This window comes from Lepisosteus platostomus, chromosome 17, assembly GCF_059453375.1.
Source record: "Lepisosteus platostomus isolate fLepPlt1 chromosome 17, fLepPlt1.hap1, whole genome shotgun sequence".
Lineage (NCBI taxonomy): Eukaryota > Metazoa > Chordata > Actinopteri > Semionotiformes > Lepisosteidae > Lepisosteus > Lepisosteus platostomus.
In genome coordinates this window covers 12,569,197-12,589,632 of record NC_142627.1, presented here as the reverse complement: position 1 = coordinate 12,589,632, position 20,436 = coordinate 12,569,197, and the positions used below count along the sequence as shown (strand labels likewise).

Here is a 20,436-nt window from a genome sequence, read left to right as displayed (position 1 = left end):
CCAAAACTAGAGGCGTTCCCAGATTCCTCAGTTTGCATTCATGTCACCTGCTGATTTCACTGCATGTGATTGTCAACTGTAATATTAAAAAGTATGCAGTAACCATTGAAATAAAGAGAGTGTCTGACTGAAAGCAACATTTACTTATACCAGGGAATGGAGCAATTTTCATAATCATTGTGTTTGAACATCAGTGTACATACAGTATACACCATACATTCTTTCAACTTATTTACACAATTAAACATTCTGCTTGTGTACCCCTCTATAAACTGTACTGTAAATATAAGCTGGGAAACATAACTTGAAAAAGCTACTCCGGTTTAATGGACCTCAGGTCTGACAATAAAATCTGCTAAAAGGGAATTTTATCTAAAGGATCAGATATACAGAATTTTTCCCACACACATATTAAAATGCACAAATAATAAAACTACAAACAACATGTTTTTTACAACATACCTTTAAATAGGTCTAAAAGGGATGAACATCAATGTTGCCATATAGGTTAGGACAACTGGTATACTGGTAAGAGAATTTCCTACAATGTTTTTTTGCTAGTGCTTCATATAGTATGTTTAAGCGTATTTTTTTAAAAAAATACACTAAAATGCCAACAATGTGAAAACAATCCTTGTAAAATGCATAAATAATAAAGTAAGGCAAACAATCTACCCTAAAGGGGGAGATCAGTTGGTTACAATGGGTGTTGTTTATGTTTCATGTGCTCTAGTGAATTTTATAAGCATGTTTAAAACATGAAATAAAGAACTTTGATATATATGATAAAAAATATCAAAAAGAACAATTTTAATTAATTGTGTTGATTGCAATTATTAAAAAAAGACCCAGAAAGCTTATTTATAGTACTATACTGTACTTATATTTTTTCTTGTATAAAAAACGTCATTCGTTATAACAGTCACCCCTTCTCCTTTCCATTAAATTGAGGGTTTTCTGTACATCAAAGTTGTAAAATGCACTAGTGAGACCTAATTTAGAATATTGTTTATGATATTGGTTACCATGTTACAAAATACTGTACATACAGTATTGCTGCTCTGGAAACAAGATACGAATAAGAGTTACCAGATACATTCCTGGGTTCAAAGAAATGTCCAGGACTGACAGGTTAAAAGCTCTGACTCATTTTAATCTTGAACAGAGAAAACTATGAGGGGTCGTGATTGAGGTAGTTAGAACCCTCAACATATATTTCCAAGCTTTTTCCCTATGATTTAATATGAAATATTCTAGGATTTTGTCTTATATCCTAATAGGGAACATGTCAAATGAAAACAAAATTAGCATAAAAGGACATATTTCTGAAAAGCTTTCGAGTCCCTTACATATGAAGGCTTTTGTTTTCTCTATAGTAATAGATTCTTTCATTTTCATTCTTTTCATTTTTAACTTTTTCAAATAAATTGTCTACACCTCATTTTTATACGCAAATGTTAATGGTTTTACCTGTAGATTGTTTGAAATAACAGTTGTGCAAGTCAGTTTTTGGATGAACACTTTTGAAATGAGAAAATAGATATGTAGTGCTGTCTAAAACTAGAACCATCAGGAAAACACATTCAAGACACAAAATTAAAAACCACCATTGTATATATATGTAGACCAACTCTGCACAGAGAATGAAAGTTCGGCCTTTGTACTTGAAAGAGCAACGGGTCTTACCACCATTGTTAAGTATATCACCAGTGCACAGCTGTGATACCATGAGCCATTGTCAATTTTAAAACTGCCTGAAACAAAAGAAACATCTGCTGCCTTTTTTTAAAAGGAAAAAAAACACAATAATATCTACACCTACCACACCAGCTTCTGGATTTCTCTTCCTCCCATTGCTGAAAGTCGATGCTAAAGTTGAAGAGCAGCTTTCGTCGTAAAGGGCTGTACGCCCATCATTGATTGCCGAGTTGATGGAGATAGTCCACATGCTTGATGCATAGCCATCGCAGTTACAATCATCATAACTGCCTCCATCTCCCGAAGCCCAGACATAGATGCTTCCTTTTCCAGCTCTGCCCTGCGAGAGATAATGAATCTGTCAGGTTAAATTATTCACTTCTGTGCGAATGTATTGCTCATCTGTCAGGGTGCCCCAGGAAAGGTGAAATTTGTTTACAACCACATCTCTACCTAGCTTGAAGCAGACTTCCCCTTGATTGCTAACCTTGTTGGGCTAGATTGGTCATTAATCAGCAGATTTCATTGGCCACCTGTCTATAGGGCTACAAGAATTTGCACACTTTTTGATTACATTGGCCTCTTGAATCGTTACATTGCTGAGGATTCATTCAACCTAATGCTGTTCTCATTTCTTAACAAGCATTCTGTTATTATCATTGAGGGCACCTGGAACATTCAAATATGATTCTTACCTAATTATCAGAAAATCGGGTCAGAATTTCAATGGCATGTTTTTTTGTTTATTTGTACTTGACCTGATATTTCAAGTTTAGGTTCAATTATTCTTTTGTTTTTATGAAGCCTACATTGAAACATGCAGTCATATCAAAATGTGATCATGAACGCTACAGCAATTGACTAGTGGAGATTTGCTTTGTTTTCTTTTCATGCCGTCGGATTATTGATACATTTTTATCTAAGCAAGAATTGTTATTCATCACAGACATTGAACTACAATTAAATGAAGACTTCAACCCACACACCAAATCATAAATTAGTACTTGATAGTGGCTTTCAATTGGGTGGACATAAAAAACATCTGGCAAACAGAAAACTGCCATCAAGTGATACATTTGAAATCTGTGATTGTAGGGTGGATCAGAATTTGATTTAATCTCAACTGCATTCATTACTTCTAAACTAATAAGCATTCCAAATTATTTGCAAATATTACTGGCAATTGCAATCTGTTATTATGTATTTAAAAAGGAAATTAACCAGGGCTTCATTTTTGATTATGGAAAGATTACTCCTAGAAATGCTTGGGTGGAACATGGAAAGCTGGCATTGTGACTCTTTCCTTCAAACTAGCGAATAACATGAGGCTGTAAAATATTTTTTATTGCAACCTTTTTGTCTTCTTACACATCTTTATAATGCTTTTATGATTTGCATTTATCCAAGTGGGTTTCAATGCAAACCTACGAATGCCACAAACTATAACAAAAATTGCAACAAAATTATTTTTTATTTGAAATTTAATCAATAGAAGGATAGAACGTATTGTACAGTAAAGACCTCATTATGCCCCTGCAAGGTCTCTAATGTACTAATGTCAGAATTTTCTGGAAAAATATATTAGGTCTACCCAAAGAAAAAAAAAAGTATTATCTACGCTGGGAACTATTCAGTATGATTTATTTTATAGTGAATAATTGACTAGAATGTTTGTTAAAATAAAATGAATAATATTATTCTGAGTGCATCATAGTGAAATGATAATGTTCAGGGTCAAGTGCTCTTGCTGCGTGCTCTGATAAATCCAAATATATCACAAGTGTATTAATGTTCATATGTTGAATGTCAAAACAGATGATGATAAAATACGGTAGAATATTTGTAAGTTCATTTCAAGATTTGAAAGCTCTATAACATCATAGCCTGTGCAGTAAATATGTCCTCTATAAATATCAGGTAGGAGGAACTGAACTAGCAGTTTCTTGGGGAAAGGTACCTTTAAAAAGTAATGCATTGCATTTGCATGTTATTGTTCTTGGCCTACTCTCATTTGTAACAGTATTTCAGTATTTCAATCAAACCCCAATTAAAGCAGAAAAGAGATGTTTAAAAAGATAATTTTATGGGGTAATGCAATTCGACTGATGAGAATGACACCCCACCTTTAAGGATAACTTTTAAGACCCCTAACAGAAATAACAGAGAGCCCATAAATCCAATAAGGAATTCGTAAACTGGGAAAACTAGAGGTAGAATATGACTCAAGGTGTGGTTAGCAGACTGAACACACCAGGGCGGTCTTTCCTATGAAGTAGCCTGGGAAAATGGTAGACAGTGCAATAGAAAAGACAATGCACATTGTGTAGTTTCAGTGGCTGAGGTGGTTTATGCACATTGAAGTGAGTGAAGAGAAGTAGTGAGAGTTGTCTTAATACAGCCAAGCCTGACGAGATTAGGATGAGCACACAAATTAGAATCAGAATCAAGGACGATTCCCTAGTGACTCAAAGAAGGGAAATTGCATGAAAACTCCAGGAAATTGGACATCCCAAAAAAATGGTTAATGGAGCTCTAGCAAGGGGAAGAATAGATGAGGGAAACTCATCCGAGAAATAAAGGATGGATGGGAACATAAATGATGAAAGATCCTGCAGGGGGCTTCTGAAAATTCTGAAAAAGTTTTGGGCTAGTGTGTCAGTGAAAAACGACACAGGAGTAATAATTATCTATTAATAATCACGATTAGCAATAGTAATGTTGGTTGTTGCAAGCTTAGTGTTTTCTCCTGCTGCTTTGACCAGATATGACAAGGTCAATTATTACGGCGAATGAAGGAAAGGCGGAATAAAGGAGTTGACCAGTTGATGATGAGGCATCTTTAACCAGAATGCTGTCCATGTGAGTGACTTTACATGCAGGGCTCTAAAGTGAGCAATGTGTCACGGATGTCGGAAGGGACAAACCGTGGAATGGCAGGAGAGCTTAAAAGACCCTATGTGTAGCGGTGAGACAGGGGTTAGCACGGGCTCAGCTGTTCAGGAATTGCTGTATAGAAACATATGCCCTCAGGTAGCGGAAGTGGGGCGACCTGGTGCTAGGCGGGTTTCTGGATATCCGAACGTCAATACTGAGCGAAGCAGAATAAATGACCCGGAAATACATAGCCCCAGAGAGAGAGACACCGGAAGGAGAGCAAAGCACAGGAAACTGGGGACAGGACAGAGGGCGTGACAGTACCCCCCCCACTTCATGGGCGGCTCCTGACGCCCATACAAAATAAGTGAGCTGCACAGCACTGGGGGGAGGATAAACCTCATTTAACTGAAAGGAAACCTCCGGGAGTCCACGGCTGAGAGCTGCCCTCTCCTCCAGGGTATAAACCTTTGTAGAGGAAGGGGGGTTCGGGAAGAGCTCCGGAGGCTAAAAACAAAAATAAGACAAGCACAAACCACAGCAAACATAAACCTGGGAGACCAGGGAAACAAACCACAAAAAACAGATAGGGACCAAAGGTTCCAAGACACACGGGACAGGGGGACCAGATAGAAGGGGAAACCAGGAAGTGAAAAAATCAAAACACCAAGCAAAACACAAAAAATAAAAACAAAAAACCCGGGGAAAAATACCGCAGACTGGGCAATAGGCACGTTCACATTCTAACACTGATATCGGAGTGGACAACCCGAGGAAAGCCAAAGCATAGTCCGCTCACAGGCACGGATGTCCGGAGAGATATCCAGCGAAAAGAATGGAGGAACGGCAAAAAAGCTCACCAGACTAACACTGATATTGGAGTGGACAACCCGAGGAAAGCCAGGCACAGGACCCGCTCACAGACACGGATGACTGGAGTGATATCCAGCAATTAGAAAGGGAGAGGAAAAAAGCTCAACATCCTATCACTGATATCGGAATGATCTACCCGAGGAAAGCCAGGCACAGGACTCGCTCACAGGCACGGAAGACCGGAGTGATATCCAGCGATAAGGATAGGAGAGCCAGCTCAACATTCAATCACGGATGCTGGGAGAGATAACCCGAGGAGAGACCAGGTATTCAGGAGTGTATGTCGGAATGGCATAACACAGAATGACCCGCTCACATACACGGAAGTCAGGAGTAGCATCTCGCGATTAGAATAGAAGAACTGAAAAAAAAGGAAAAACCTCAGACAAAACAAAAGGTGCCGCTCGCGGGGTTGAAAATGGCTAAGCATTCTGTCACGGATGTCGGAAGGGACAAACCGTGGAATTGCAGGAGAGCATAAAAGACCCTATGCGTAGCGGCAAGACAGGGGTTAGCCCGGGCTCAGCTGTTCAGGAATTGCTGTATAGAAACCTATGCCCTCAGGTAGCAGACGTGGGGCGACCTGGTGCTAGGTGGGTTTCAGGACATCCGAATGTCAATGCTGAGCGAAGCAGAATAAGTGACCCGGAAATACATAGCCCCAGAGAGAGAGACACCGGAAGGAGAGGAAAGCACAGGACACTGGGGACAGGACAGAGTAGGAGCGCCCTCTCACTGCAGAGGGCGTGACACACTGGCGGAATGAAAAAGGGAGGCGGGCAAAGCACTCATCAGCAACCAGGCTGCGTGGAACACTGGAAGAGGGATGTGATGATCCCATTGATACAGGTGGGCAATGGCTTTAAGCAGAGGTAGAGATGCAGAGCATGGAGGTGAGGAATGGTTGGAGGTGACGTTAGGCAAGCCTAGGGCTGTGTGATGACCCGATTGATGGAGGTGGAAGGCAGCCCGGGCAGAAGCCAGGGACTAAATCTGGAACTTGCATTATAGGCGCACAATGGATCCATTGATTTAGGTTGGTGGTGGCCCAAGCTTAAGATATGGGTACAGAGCTGAAGCCTAGCTGAGTAGATGCTGAAATGAAGCAGGCTTTTAAAGGGAAGCAGGGTGGTGAGAAGGAAGGTGTGAGCTTTTGGTAACACTGCACTGGATCCCTAACAGTTGTGGGCAGAGAAGGGAAAGGAACCCATTCATCCAGGTAACTAGCAAACAACAAGGTCTTAAAGTACTGCATTAAAGCAAAAACCACTTGTTCACTGAAATGAGCAACCTTTAGTGTCTGGCTTTTATAGGAAGGGGCTGAAACAGGAGGCAGGTTCAAAGAATGAACAGAAACAAGAAGGAGCTGGAGTGCCCTTAAGAGGGTGGACTTACGATCGTGACACTAAGCTGGAGAAATAGTTTTCCAACAGTTTCCCTTTTTATGCCTTAAACTTCATTAGTCGGCAACTTATTTACTGCACTAGGAAACACAACACCCAAGATTAAAGTGGCATGAAAAGATTCTAGAGTGAAATTTTGGCTTAACCCGCTTGGCTGACGGCTGACCTCCAAGCCATGCGGGGTGGAGATGGGGGTGGATGTTGGATGCAAGAGAGAGAGAGATAGGGATCTCCTAAGTATTTATTGAGTTTTAGGATAGGAATGGATGTCAGGAGCATTGGCTAATTAATGAGAGCTTAGTCTGAACATGGTTGTTGTCATCCCTCCTGAACTTTCATTATAAACTCCATTTAATTAATTTTACCATTTTTGTATTGCCACATGTTTTTTGTCAGGCTTTGATCTTCAATCTCCCTCACAGATATGGTAATAATAAATAAATCAGCTAATTATAATTGTCACCATAAGCATGGTTAAGTATGCGTGGGATAAACAGGAGTCACGATCATCCTTCATTCAGCTGCTTCTTTCCTGGCTAATAGAGTGTTCTGTATTAGTACAGTATGTGGAATGGCCTGTGGACTACAGTTCTTCTTGTTACATTGCTTTACAACAGGTTCTTAGCAGCTCCTCATAATTCACCACAAGTGCACTGCACTAAATTTAAAGTCATTACTCACTGTAGTTCATGCAGTACCTGTCAGAAGAAAAACAATGTTTATCAATTACATTGAACATATAAATAAAATATATGGGAATCATAAACTTGGGAATTTAGCTCCCCCCTGCAAAATATTGCCTGGAATGAGAGAGTAAATATTTTACTCATATAAAATATATTTTTGATAACTTATTGATAACGTGGTAGGATATCAATCAAATAATTAACAGGACTGCATGCTCCAGATAATAAATTAGTAGTATAATTAAAAGCCAGTTCTTAAAACAATAGCTAAAATATAGAGTGGTTGCTGCCCAGAGGGCAATGTGTTAAACCTGCTCTGAGTTTGGCAATCAGGGAACCTACTTAAGAAGGTTTGGAAGCTCTCTGATGAGTCATTCCTATCAGGTGTGGTACCGAATGGCTCTATTTGAAAACACCTGCAAAGGAACAGTTTGAAGGTTTAAATAGCAAAGTGCAGTTGTTGCCTGGGGAGTAATGAAACATTGAAGTACATACATATGTAGAAAATAAAGTTGTGTTGTTTTTAAAGGGGGGAAAATAGATTTCCTAAAGGTCTGAGTTAAAGAGGTTGGGCAGTGAACTGTGGCTGGTATATGATTAGCACTTCAGAAACAGTTGTTGTTAGAACATTGAGGGACAGAGTACTGTTTTAGTTTAAGAAAGCAGGCTTTCTTTCAAAATATTTTTGAAAATTAACCTTCTCTCTTACCTCTTACAACCACAAACTTCAAAAATAGTTAATTTGCTCAAATGAACAATCAAAAGGTTGCTTTTTCTTTTAAATTTCAGTATCAGCCCTCCTGGTTCTGCTTTCAGGCAATGATTAAGTCAATATGCTGTATTGACCCAAACATCCACTGTGAAATTATGAGTGTGAATTATCTTTGGTTTTGATTGTCTGAGACATTTTATATTTCCCCACTAGAAACCTAGCAAAGCGATGTTTCAGGCAGGAAATTATTTTTTTACTTTCTTACAAGACAATACACTAGCATACAAATGCTACTCTTTTCTGTACAGTTATAATACTGCTAGACACATATCTAGCAGTAGTTTTTTAATAGGTATGTCTAGTGAATGGCAAGAAATGTATTTTAAAGTTACCTCCAGCAATCAATGATGCAGTATTTTAGACTTATAAGGAAAGATACTGACTCCCCGCCCATGTATTGTCAGTTGTTAGGCATGCTAAGCTTAAAAAGGTACAATAGGGCACAGTGGCACCTCAAAGGATGATGCCTAAAGGCACTTGAGTGATGAACTGTAGCCCAATAGCTAATAACAGCAGCAGCATTGTAACGTTTTAGCCTGATCTTGTCAGATCACAGAAGCTATGCAAGATGGATCCTGGTCAGTTTTGGGAGGGGAGGCCTCCTTGAAAAGCCAAATTGTTCTCTGGCCCAGAATTTCCGAACCAATTCCATGTCATGGTGATGGTGCACACTGTGTTCGATGAGATGTTAAGTAGAGACATCTTGATCATGAAAGATCCCATGACACTGTTCATAAGAATAGGGACGTTAACCAAAGTGTCCTGGCTAAATCCCTTTCTGGTCTAATTATCTTAATTACTAATTTACTAAGAATTAATTAGTAAATGTAGTGGGGCTGCTGGCACATAATGGGACTATACATCACACTTCTGATGATAGTGATGCAGTGGTTCACCTTTAGTACACAAGGCAATTTGGAATCTTTTGGGGGTATCACTACACAAGTGCAATGAATTAGTTTATGCCTATTTGTGTATGTTCTCCTCACTGAAAGAAAGAAAACCATTATTATTTAGTGAAATTCAACATTTGTGACAGTAGAGTGGGGTTGGAGAAACACAATGATACATGGCAGATTCAGAAGCTGAGGAATGGAGAGTAAAACTGATAACCTTATTCACACCATCTGCCATGGCCTGCAAAGTCAGCTCTCTGGGACCATCCACAGTCTTTCCATCATCTGTAGGTCCCCAGCTTGCACTGTAAATGTCAATGACTTGAGGCATATGACTAATTGAGGAGGCCTCTATGATATCCGTCATAAAAGGTTGGTCCAACATACGAATGCCTGGAAAAAAAATAATAAACCAAGTACATTAATTAAGGAAAACATCATAATATAAAAAAGACACCAGTGAATTCAATTCAGTATGCATTGTTTTGTTAGAGTTATTGAATAAACGTGGCCTGACATTGACACAGAAATATGGTGACTTTAGCACTGAAGTCATATCCACGAGAAGATATTACTCATTCTGCCACAGGGAGGGAAGATACCTCTTTTCAGATCTTGTTTTTTAAGCTTAAGCAGCTGAAACTACAATGATTCCAAAAGTCAAAACATTTCCATCAAAATTCAAATTGAATTATCAGGTTTCTGCATGTGTTGTGCATTTTACGACATTTGGAATATAACAATTTAGTACAACTCTCAAATAGAGAAAATGAATGAAGACAAGTACAGTATAGTGAATACTAAACCATCCTAAATCAATTAAACGATTAATTGCTTTTTTGACTGTGCCAGAGAAACACTATAGAGGGAACAGAATTGATCAAATATTTTATAGTGAAAATTAATATTAGGAAATCATTTATATTTGTCATATTCTTAAAAACATTCGTATGATCAAGAGAGCCAATCGTTTGTACCAAACGCACCCAGTTTTCCTGTTGCCTATGAATATGCCATCTTTTCGAAAACACTTCATTAGTCTCTCGGCCTACACAGCCCACACACGCAATAGGACAATGACAAATAACAAAAACACATCCCACAATCCCATCTCTTTCACCAAGAAACCCAATAAAAAATTAAATACAATGTTAACTATACAAAATACTATGGATGGTTCAAGCTACTGTCTGCAAATAACCCTAGATCATGGTTATGGTTATGGTCCAGGCTATTGTCAGGATTAGGATTTTAACATGCAATTAAGATTCAGTAGATACAGATTGTATTAAGGCTTTATTAATACAGTAAACTCAATTTTTTAAAACATTTATAGATGGCACTTTCAATTGCAATTTTCCCCCATAATCTGTAACATCCTAAAACAATTCAATGATTAATTGCTTTTTTTAACCATGCTAAAGAAACACTATAGAGGGAACAGAATTCATATTTGTATTGAATGTTTCTTTGATCAAAATATTTTATAATCAAAACTAATGTTTATTCAATGCAATGCATCCCACCAATGGGGACTCATTCGCCTTATTTCATCCATACAGCATGTATTTCCGTTCAGTAACGTACAGTATTTCCAGAGAACTTGCGTTCTGGGCCTACCTGCCACCTTGGAGTTGTAGGCCACTCCCACACCACAAATGTTGTTGTTCGCTGCTGCAGAAACCTCTCCTGCACACCGGGTTCCATGACTGCACAACAAAACTTCAATTAAAAACCTAGAGCATCAAATGAAAAACCAGACAATCTAGACAGGTTTTCTGTTCGAGTATTGCCTAAACCTGTTATTACTATGTTTAGAAACATGATTTTTTTTTTCTGGCAGGTCTAATTTCATCCAAAACATCTTAGTAGGTTGGGTGGATAATGAAACACCCTTATCTTGGTCTTGGCTGCATTAATTTGTACATGTAAATGTGTAAAATCTGGGACAGCAGACAGATGCCTTCTCTGTCCAAATAAGTCTGATTAATTAGAAACCTCCCTTATTTCTATTTGGTTTTTTTTCTTTTTAATATTTGAGTTTTTCTGTATTGCTAAAAAGATTGTAAGGCATAGCGGAATTTAATTATTTCTTGTCTATGCAGATTGAGTCATGTTTTTTTTTTAATTATATATATGTTAGTAGATTGTTCAGTAATACCAGTTTTCTTTTTATTTTTTATCACAGAATTGCTGGTTCTATGGAGAGTGTCTTCCTTTACACAGATGTAAAGTGGATCTAAAGAGCATCTTGGTGTCTGAAGCCAGTGTTGAATTTGCCAAGCTTAAAAATAAAACAAGGCAAAGCAGAAAAGGACATCCTAGTGAATAATTGCTTGAAGCTGAGCCAAATAGAACTGGCACTGATCTGCTCCTCAAATGAGGGAGACTGATTATTTTGAAAAGGTTAGTAACACCACAAATCCGGCACTATTTCCAAAAATAACAACCAAATTAAAATGATATAATAGCATCCTTCTTTGTCTGTCTGGCTTACAGTAACAGGCTGCACATTCTGTTCAAATGCAGTGTGCACGTCTCATTGGACTTGGCTGAGGCACAATGCTATTTATAAATAATCAGCTGAGAAGTCTGCAGACCACACATGCCACAGACTGAGTCCAGTGATCCTGCTAATCAGTATAGCTTTTTTTGAATCATGCACCCATTTCTTATTCAGTATCACGGCACATACTGTTTGCACATGAAGAACCAAAAAAGGGAAAGAAAATGACTTGTCCTTGAGCTACCCTTGAGTATATCATGCTGTCTACAAAAGCAACAGAGGCATGATGATAAATTCTTAGAAGCAAAAAGCTACTGCTGTGCATTTCACCACATTTCACATTCCAAATACTGTACAATATTTCCAAACTACATCTAAAAGCACAACTTTACACATACCCTCTGGGGTTTCTCATTCTGTAAGTAAAACCAGATGGTGTAAGCAATGTGCAGTTCACAATATAAGGGAACAATACCAGAGATCAATGAAATATTTCAATTAGTGGAATTAGTGAATAAATTAGAATGAAATTAAAGGACCCAGAGGACTGCTACAGAAGTCAGAGGTCAATGCCATATTTATAGTTTACAGATCCAGATGTTTCCAGATTCCTTGGAGACGTAGAATAGAATTAGAACACCTTAAATTATTTTCAACTGTAACTTGTAAATTAATTTGGACTTTTCTATATAATTTATGAGGAAAACATCTAAGAAATTTTAACCAGCTTCTTCAGCCATAAGACTTGAAATCATATTTTTATACATTTGAGTGGCACCCTTGTCATGCAGAAGACAGTTGAAAAAGCAGGCAAAAAATAAAACAAGATAAAAATCAATAATGTATTCTATTGTTTTCAGAACCATGACCTATATTCTGCACTAGCTTGCAGTTCAGCGAAGATCCTCCTGCTGATTTTTATAAGTATGCTTCAACTTTGTACAAATACTATGTAGTGTACACTTCAAGGATGCATGAATTAAGAAATTAGTTTAGAGGATGCAGAAACATTATTAAGGATATACATACATAAACATTTAAACAAAGACATGACAGGTTAAGTATGACTCTCTTGTACTTTTGTCTCTCTAGTGCTCCAAAAACAGAATACAGCACAAAGATACCGGACACTTCATATGTTTTAATGCATCTGAGATGAGTGCCCTAAGATACGGCTTAATGGAGCTACGTGTAAGGAAAATCAATACTCAGACTCAGAGCGAGCCAGTGCTGTCCCTCAGCAAGCTGCTGCTGCAGACACATCATTTCTCTGTGTGTTCATTATGAAGAAAGAAACTGCTGTGGTCTCTTATGCCTGGTTTCTAATGGTCTGTGGAGAGCAAAAGTGCTTGGTGACCAATCGAAAAATACCTGTTAAACCAGTCATCTGTGTAGCGAGGGTAGGGATAAGGGTCATTGCTGCTAAAGTCATAGCTGGCTTCTGCGTTCTGAAATGAGAAATGATTGTATGAAATTGAGCAAGAACGCAAATTAGGTTGGAAAACATGAAGTTCTCTGACCTTTCCAAATAAAAATAAAAAATGCAACCAGTCATTTACATAGAACATTAGCTGTGGAAATGCAATGAAGGCTAATCATTTGTACTCGAAGAACAGGATGGAATTAAAACCCATTATGCACTCTGATTTATTGTTCTTACATGTTCGATAACAGCTCATGGATTGACTTGTGTTGACAAGATGCTAGAGACACGGAGACAAGTAGTCACATCAGTGGGTCAACCAAATAAAAAAAATCCAAGGAATGGGGGCAGTAGGAGGAGTGTGTGTCAAAATAGAAACAACGACAGGAAAGCAATAAATATTAAGTAGTTTAATTTTTGAATGTCTTGATTTTAATTTTCACAAGTTCTCGGTTACAATGATGACCTGGAGAGTCATCCATTTATTGAAGCAACCAAGTGAAGCACTTTGCTCAAGGGTATAACAGCTGTGTCCCTCCTAGAAATTTGCACCCACGACCTTTTGTTCCAGAGCCCTAACTTCTACTCCATGTTACGGCCAAATCTACAGCTTTTTGTAACAGATAGTCACTTGAGTTCAAAAGCCATTATTGGACAACAGAAAATGTAAACTTCCAGTATATAGCAATTATATTATCAAGGGAAATGAATGCTCATCGTGCTTATTTTATGTAAATGAAAGGATCACTGACGTTTGCCCTCAAAGGCTTGACTCAGTCATGAAATCGGTTTGTTTTAATGAGTTGATATTGCCCTAGACACATGGAAAACCTTTATCTTTCATTTTATTTTTTATTTCATCATGGAGAAACAGACATTTTTTGTTTGTGACAATACTGAGATTTGAGCTACGTGTTTGATTGTTGTACAGTCTCATTTTATAGAACAAATTATATGATAACGATGGATGTTATTACTAATCATTCTAGATGATAGGCTCATTTAAAATTATTATAATAGCAATGTTTAGATGCACAGGGCTGCAAGGAATATTAAGAGACTGACATTTTCCTATTTAAGCATCATGTTGAGTATGCATTTTCTTTTGTTTTATATTTGAATTTTATACTGCTACAAAAGCCCAAAAAGTGCAACATACTTCAAAGTTGTCATAAAGCAATATTGTTTAGTACTAGTCAACATACCCTGACAATCTCCATTGCAGTATTTTGATAGATATATTGATTCTGCTAATCAAATAAATAATTAAGGAACTGCCTGTACATTGATTTACATTTGTTAGACGGAGGAAATAGCAGGTGTTATGTTTGCAAGGCAGCTGACCAGTTAATGATCAGCTTTATTGACAAACATTCGTTCTTCAATTAATAGTTCTCACTCCTTGTCCTGGAGAGCAATAGTTCTGCATGTCTTATAGGACTAACTAGTCCCCGTTAAGTTAATAATTGATTCACTTAACTCTAGCTAGGCTAGGATGAAAAAGAGAAGATTATGCCTTTCTGAAACCTGAGGACCACTGATCTGTAGCCTATGAATTTCATGATAGTGTTTGTTAGTTTCTAGTGTATTACTGTAACCTTGGTGAGGTCTGTACTAGAAAGCTGGCTGTTTCAAATGTGTGAGACAGTGCGCTTGAGGGAAAACTACCCTGTCTGTACACAAAAGACCTTAAATTGAAAACTGAAGCCTGCTTTACCTTTGTCAACAGGAATTAACACTTGAGCTTGGTTTAATGTAAAACCATTTAACTCCTACACAAAGAGGAAATAAACCTAAAATAATTTGGAATTATATTAGTTGCATAGCTATTCAGGTAAATTCACCATCCCTTTTCTAATTGCTTCTTCCAATTCAGGGTTGCAAGGGAGTCAAGCAACATGAAGAATGTTGGTTGCAGACAAACACATTCAGACCAGGACCAATTGTCCCAGAAACCTTAACCTACCAGTTCGTGTACAATAACATTAACTTTTCACATTTAAAACATAGACAGGATAATCTTTAAAGAATACTATTAATTAAATGCATCACAGTTAAAACCGTCTCACGAAAACAATTCACTTTAAAAAGTATAAATCCAAAAGAAAATATGAGGCAAATGACCAATATGTCACAGATGACTAAGAATCACTCAGTTAAATACCAATTCTTTCCATTCCGATTAAGTATATTTCTTTTCAAAATAGGAACCTTTTGATAAGAGAAAAATTGGACAAGTCAAGGAAAAAGCATCTTTAACATAAAAGGTAAACTTCCATGGCTCAAGAATCAACATACAAAAAAATGCAAGAACCAGGCATCACATTTTATGCCTGCAGTTCTTAAAAATGACACATCAATTTGCTGTGCTTTGATACATCATTTATTTTCTGTGATCCATCTTTGCAGTTAAGGAAATTAGATTTTTTTATGAAGAAGCTGCTTATCAACTCTGCCAATTTTCTAGATCATCACTGCCCCCAACACCTCTGCTGTAACGTGCTGGCTGAAAGGTTAATCTGGTTGTGAATCTGCTGAAGTTAGCAAAAATAGACATTAAAATGTTTCCAAAGCAAAAATGAAATAAACTTGACCATCACAGTTCCTAGAACGCACCTAGAAAAATTCACAGCTAAAGCAAAAATCAGGTCAGGGCTCTAATGTGAAAGATTAAACACATATTACTGATACAAACACTGCACATGTCCTTTCATCAAAGAGACACTCAGTTTTCTGGTGAAGATAGGCTATCAAGGCGCTATGTCTTTGTTTCAGCTATTTGTATCTGGGATCCACATAATTATTACTCATCTCTGTTTGATGAAAGGGCAGAACAGACATACTGTAGACATGGTTTTCCTTGCTGAGTTGGAGGAAGGGGGGTGTGAAGTGATGGAGGCAAGGACTATGCTGAGGCTTTGTGCCACCTCACATCACTCTCATTGGCTACTCGATGAACCTACTGAGAGCAAATGAAAGCAACAGAAAATATTTGAGCTCTCAACATATAACATAATATACCTGTATGTGCATTTACACATGATACAGTATATGACTGATTTGGTGTGATTTGAGTCAAATTGGCTCCAGCATTTCCTGTGGCACTTCAGAAAAATATTACAAACTAATTAACTATTAAGAATTAACTACGCAAAACACTATTGTAGGAGTGCATAATCCCATTCTTAATTACGAATAAAATGATATTCACATCTCTGAATCATAACTGATTAGTGTTGGAAATGGAAGCAGCTTCCCAACTACTTTGGGAATATTATTGAGACAATCTGTTACACATTTTATATTTTTCTATTAAAATCATTAAAATGAAGACTACAGCAAATCCGGCACACCCACAATGAAGTGACTCTGGGGGGATAGTTGATTTATTCATTTTCTTTTAAAAATTCAAACTTTAAATTAAAACTGAAATCTATTCTTTCTTCTTCGGTAGGACCAATACCTATAAAAGATGGATTGAAAACTACAATGTTGTATTAAAAGAATGAAGAATTACAATCAGTACATTTACAATGTCTTGAAAGCAAGGGTGTAACCTGATACAATTATACTATCAATGCCGTTAAATCCTGCATTCATAGATTTAACAGATTAAATGGATTTATCTAATTATAATAGAGGTCATTATGTTTTTAGTGATTAGTCCACAGGTTTTACTTGACACGCCCCAGACTGTTTTGTTTTCCTTACAAAACCAGTTCCTTTTAATATTAAAAGATCCAGCTCGAGGCAAGTTATTTTCAATCAAATGGCTTTCTGAGTCCCTCAAGCACTACTTATAATATGCTGTTTTCATGAGATTTCTGCAGAGTGAGTTTACATCGTAATATTTCTATGGCAACCCAAAGATGTGATGATATGTGGATGCAAAAAAAAAACAGAAATTTGAGTGACAAAGGGCTCTGTTCTGTATACTTTTGAGCTGCTTTTGGCTGGCCTCCATCTGGCTGAGCTCAAGAGGATTGCAGATGAAAAATTATTTTCCTGAAGGAGTCCTTTGTCAGTTAAATAAATAAAGTTTTAACCTGAATCTTAATTCCACTCAGCATATTACATGTACGTACTGTACCTTAGTTTTGCAGATGAAATAAAACAAAGTAACCCTGAAATTAAACACGGTACCTTTATACAAGGTACTGTGTGGTATTTTTTCAAAATGTCACCTGTTTCAGAAAGAAAGTGACTCCGGCCACAATTTACTGGATTGACACTGGATTAATTTTGAAAAAAAGTTTACATAATTTATTTAGAAAATGTCTTTACATTTTTAATTATGCTTTTCTGTTCACACTCTTTGCATGTAATTAAAATTTCCATATTTTATTATTCCATACAAATTACATCTCTAAAGACAAGTAAAGGATCGAACACTAAGGCAGTACGTGGTACTGAAAATCTCAGTGAATCTACAGGGAGCTTCTCTGGTAGACAAGTAAAGCTGTTCTGACCCTGCATTTATGTCAAACTTTAATTAAATCTGAGGTTTTAGAAACACTTTATGGATATGTTTGCCATCACTCGTTAGTTGGCAGTCTATCCATTGGTACTTGCAGTATCACGTAACATGATGATTCACTATGGGGAGTAATTGTTTCTTTTTGACTTTGTCGAAAAAAACATTGTTCCACAGCACTAATAAGTGGGAGACCTGGGATCCTTGTCTCCAAGGATTTCCTGTGATTTGCAAGCCTAGAAATGAACACGTCTTTAAATATAAATTACAGAAAAAACGCACAAGCTTGATTTGGAGTTGAATGAAGCACCACTATGACTGAAAGAGCCATCAAAAGCAAGCTGTTTCCTAGGAAATGCTGCAGTGATCATAAGCAGAAAGAATCTCCCTCATTAGGAGTAGAGTGCAATGCAGTAATAAAAGGTTTTAATTAATTAATGCTGATAGAAATGCTTTGGATTCTTTGGGATATTTCAATAAATAAAACGCAAACAAGCAAAGTGCACAGAAGAATCACTGTTATGCATAAAATTAAGAGTGTTTGAGCTTCATGAAGCTGCTACAATAAACTCAGGAGTGCGTGGGTTGCACATTCTACCCACAGAAGACAGGCTGGTGGAATGTTATTTTTGGTTTTAGACTTAACATACAGCTGCACAGCCCTCTAAGCAAATAAAAGAGAGATTTCTGGGGTGTTTATAGTCTTTAATCCCATCCAAAAAATCTACCTCCACTTCTCCAAAAACAAAGTAAAAATGGAGATACTTCATTACTCAAATGTCATTGTGCTATTTTTTTCCAAAAATTTTGATTTGGAGAACCATTGTTTTTCTAACATACTGTACTAATATACTGTACGATAACATACACCATAAAAATAACTCCATGCTAAGAAGTCTCATTTAAAAAGATGGAAAAAGCTAAATTCACCCTGTGCATCTTCATACAAGTATGGTAAATTCAACAGCAGCCAGTTGTAAAATTGATTTAAAAGCATGAATTACACCATGCCATTGGGGATATTAAAATTAAATTATAAAGCCTTTTTTAAAAAATAAATTCATAGCACTTGATCTTAATCCTTAGATCTAAAGATCTGACTGAAAGATGACCAACACTAATCCTGGAGAGGTCTTTTTACTGTAGGCCTCCCTTTAATCATTGTTTTCTCATGTTTGGAACAATTTTGCTTTCACCATAGAAGCCGTTCCGCTAAGTATTTCACAGATTTAAAATGAAAAGGACGACTGTTGGTCATTCCTGACTTAATTAAACTTATTGACTTACTAAATTGATTAACATTCACATGTTCCAAGTCTTTACAAATTGATTATTTAGGGGTGACATATAAGACGTAATTGACTGGCTTTCCAAGACCAGGATTGACCACCCCTGGTCTAAATGTTCCTCATTAAACCAGCTAGGATAGTTAGTTAAAACTTAATTTAAATTGTTGTCAGTGAGGTACAGTATACAGTATGTTCAAAACAGTTATACTATTTCTTATACTTAATACTTTTTTTTTGCTCAACTCCAAACAATGGGAAAAATAGGTACTGTAGGTCCCTTTTCAGGCCATAAAGGCCCATGGGGAATGGGGGGCAAGGGCCACCATTTTTCTCACCCATCCGACACTGCAGGTGGAGGTGATGTGGTCAGCATCAAGCTCCGGCTGGCCTATTACCCCCAGAAGGATTAACCCCCAGTACTCATTTGGAAAGCGGGCTGAGAGGATCTGGGAGCCATCTGGAAGGAATTGGAGCAAGCTACATCGCTTGCCCATAACTGGGATTGCACCCGGGGCCTTCCAGTCAGATGGGGAAAAAATACATTTAGAGTAATGTGGGCATCACACACATACTGTAACACAATGCACAGAAATACACAAAAAAGACCATCATTTTCAGGACAGGAATGTTAGCATCAGTTCTTTAAAGTTAAGAAAGCCTGAGCCAAGTTAATATTTCAGATGAGACATTAAACTGTAGATTACAGATCCCATGGTGAGGCTGCAGGTATACAATGGTTGCTTTGTGTAACACAGATGGATGGTAAGTGAAGTGGCTCCCCTGTTTTAATGTTACTTACTTTGGGATCTTATGGGATGAAAAGCACTGTACACAATGCAAGGATTTTTTCATGTTTTAATATATTTGTTAAATCTTCTCTGAAACATCATCAAAGGAAAGCTTTAAAATGAAAGAAGGAAAGTCCCTCATGCAATAATTGCAATAATCCTACTGTAAACTTTGCCTTCCACTAGTGTAACTGACTGCTTCATATATTCAGATTTTTCATCATCACATGCATTTAACACTATTATGTAAAAGATAAGCACTCTGTTTCAGTACTCCCAGCTTCAGCCAATGATTTCCAATGATTGTTTTCTCAGTATTCTAATAGAAAAATAAAACCCTCCTCTGCAGACTGTATTTCCAAATTTTACTGTGATTTTCACACAATTTCCAGAGCACAACACAATGGTTTTACTATAAAAAAGACATCTCTTACTTACATAATTTGAAGCAAGATCTGGATGTAGATAATCAATTCCTGTGACAAAGCAGAAGAAAATATTGGCCAAATGAAAAACAATTGAAATATCAAATAAACTTAACAAATAAATGTGATGAAAATGTAATCAGTCATCACCACAACCTTTTTTTTTCAATTTAAGCTCTGTGGAACCAATTTCACATTGGAATCCTTTATAGTACATCCAGCATTGTATTGTAGTTGCAGCAGTTTCTATTTAACGACACACAAGTTACAATCCAAGATGAAAAATGCATTTTCATGATCAATTTTGTCTGCAATCAAACCGCTTCTTA

At 37.2% G+C, this 20,436-nt stretch overlaps 1 protein-coding gene across 1 annotated transcript in view; it reads right to left on the bottom strand.

The window, feature by feature from the left end:
• Window positions 1-20,436, bottom strand: part of pcsk2 (proprotein convertase subtilisin/kexin type 2) — a 46,474-nt gene that overhangs the window by 10,769 nt on the left and 15,269 nt on the right. Inside the window, exons 5-9 of the mRNA XM_088610813.1 lie at window positions 20,121-20,158; window positions 13,080-13,156; window positions 10,823-10,911; window positions 9,420-9,595; window positions 1,823-2,038 (exon numbers count right to left, since the gene is read on the bottom strand). Coding sequence (XP_088466939.1) covers window positions 1,823-2,038; window positions 9,420-9,595; window positions 10,823-10,911; window positions 13,080-13,156; window positions 20,121-20,158 — 596 coding nt within the window. The remainder of the gene's footprint in view (window positions 1-1,822; window positions 2,039-9,419; window positions 9,596-10,822; window positions 10,912-13,079; window positions 13,157-20,120; window positions 20,159-20,436) is intronic.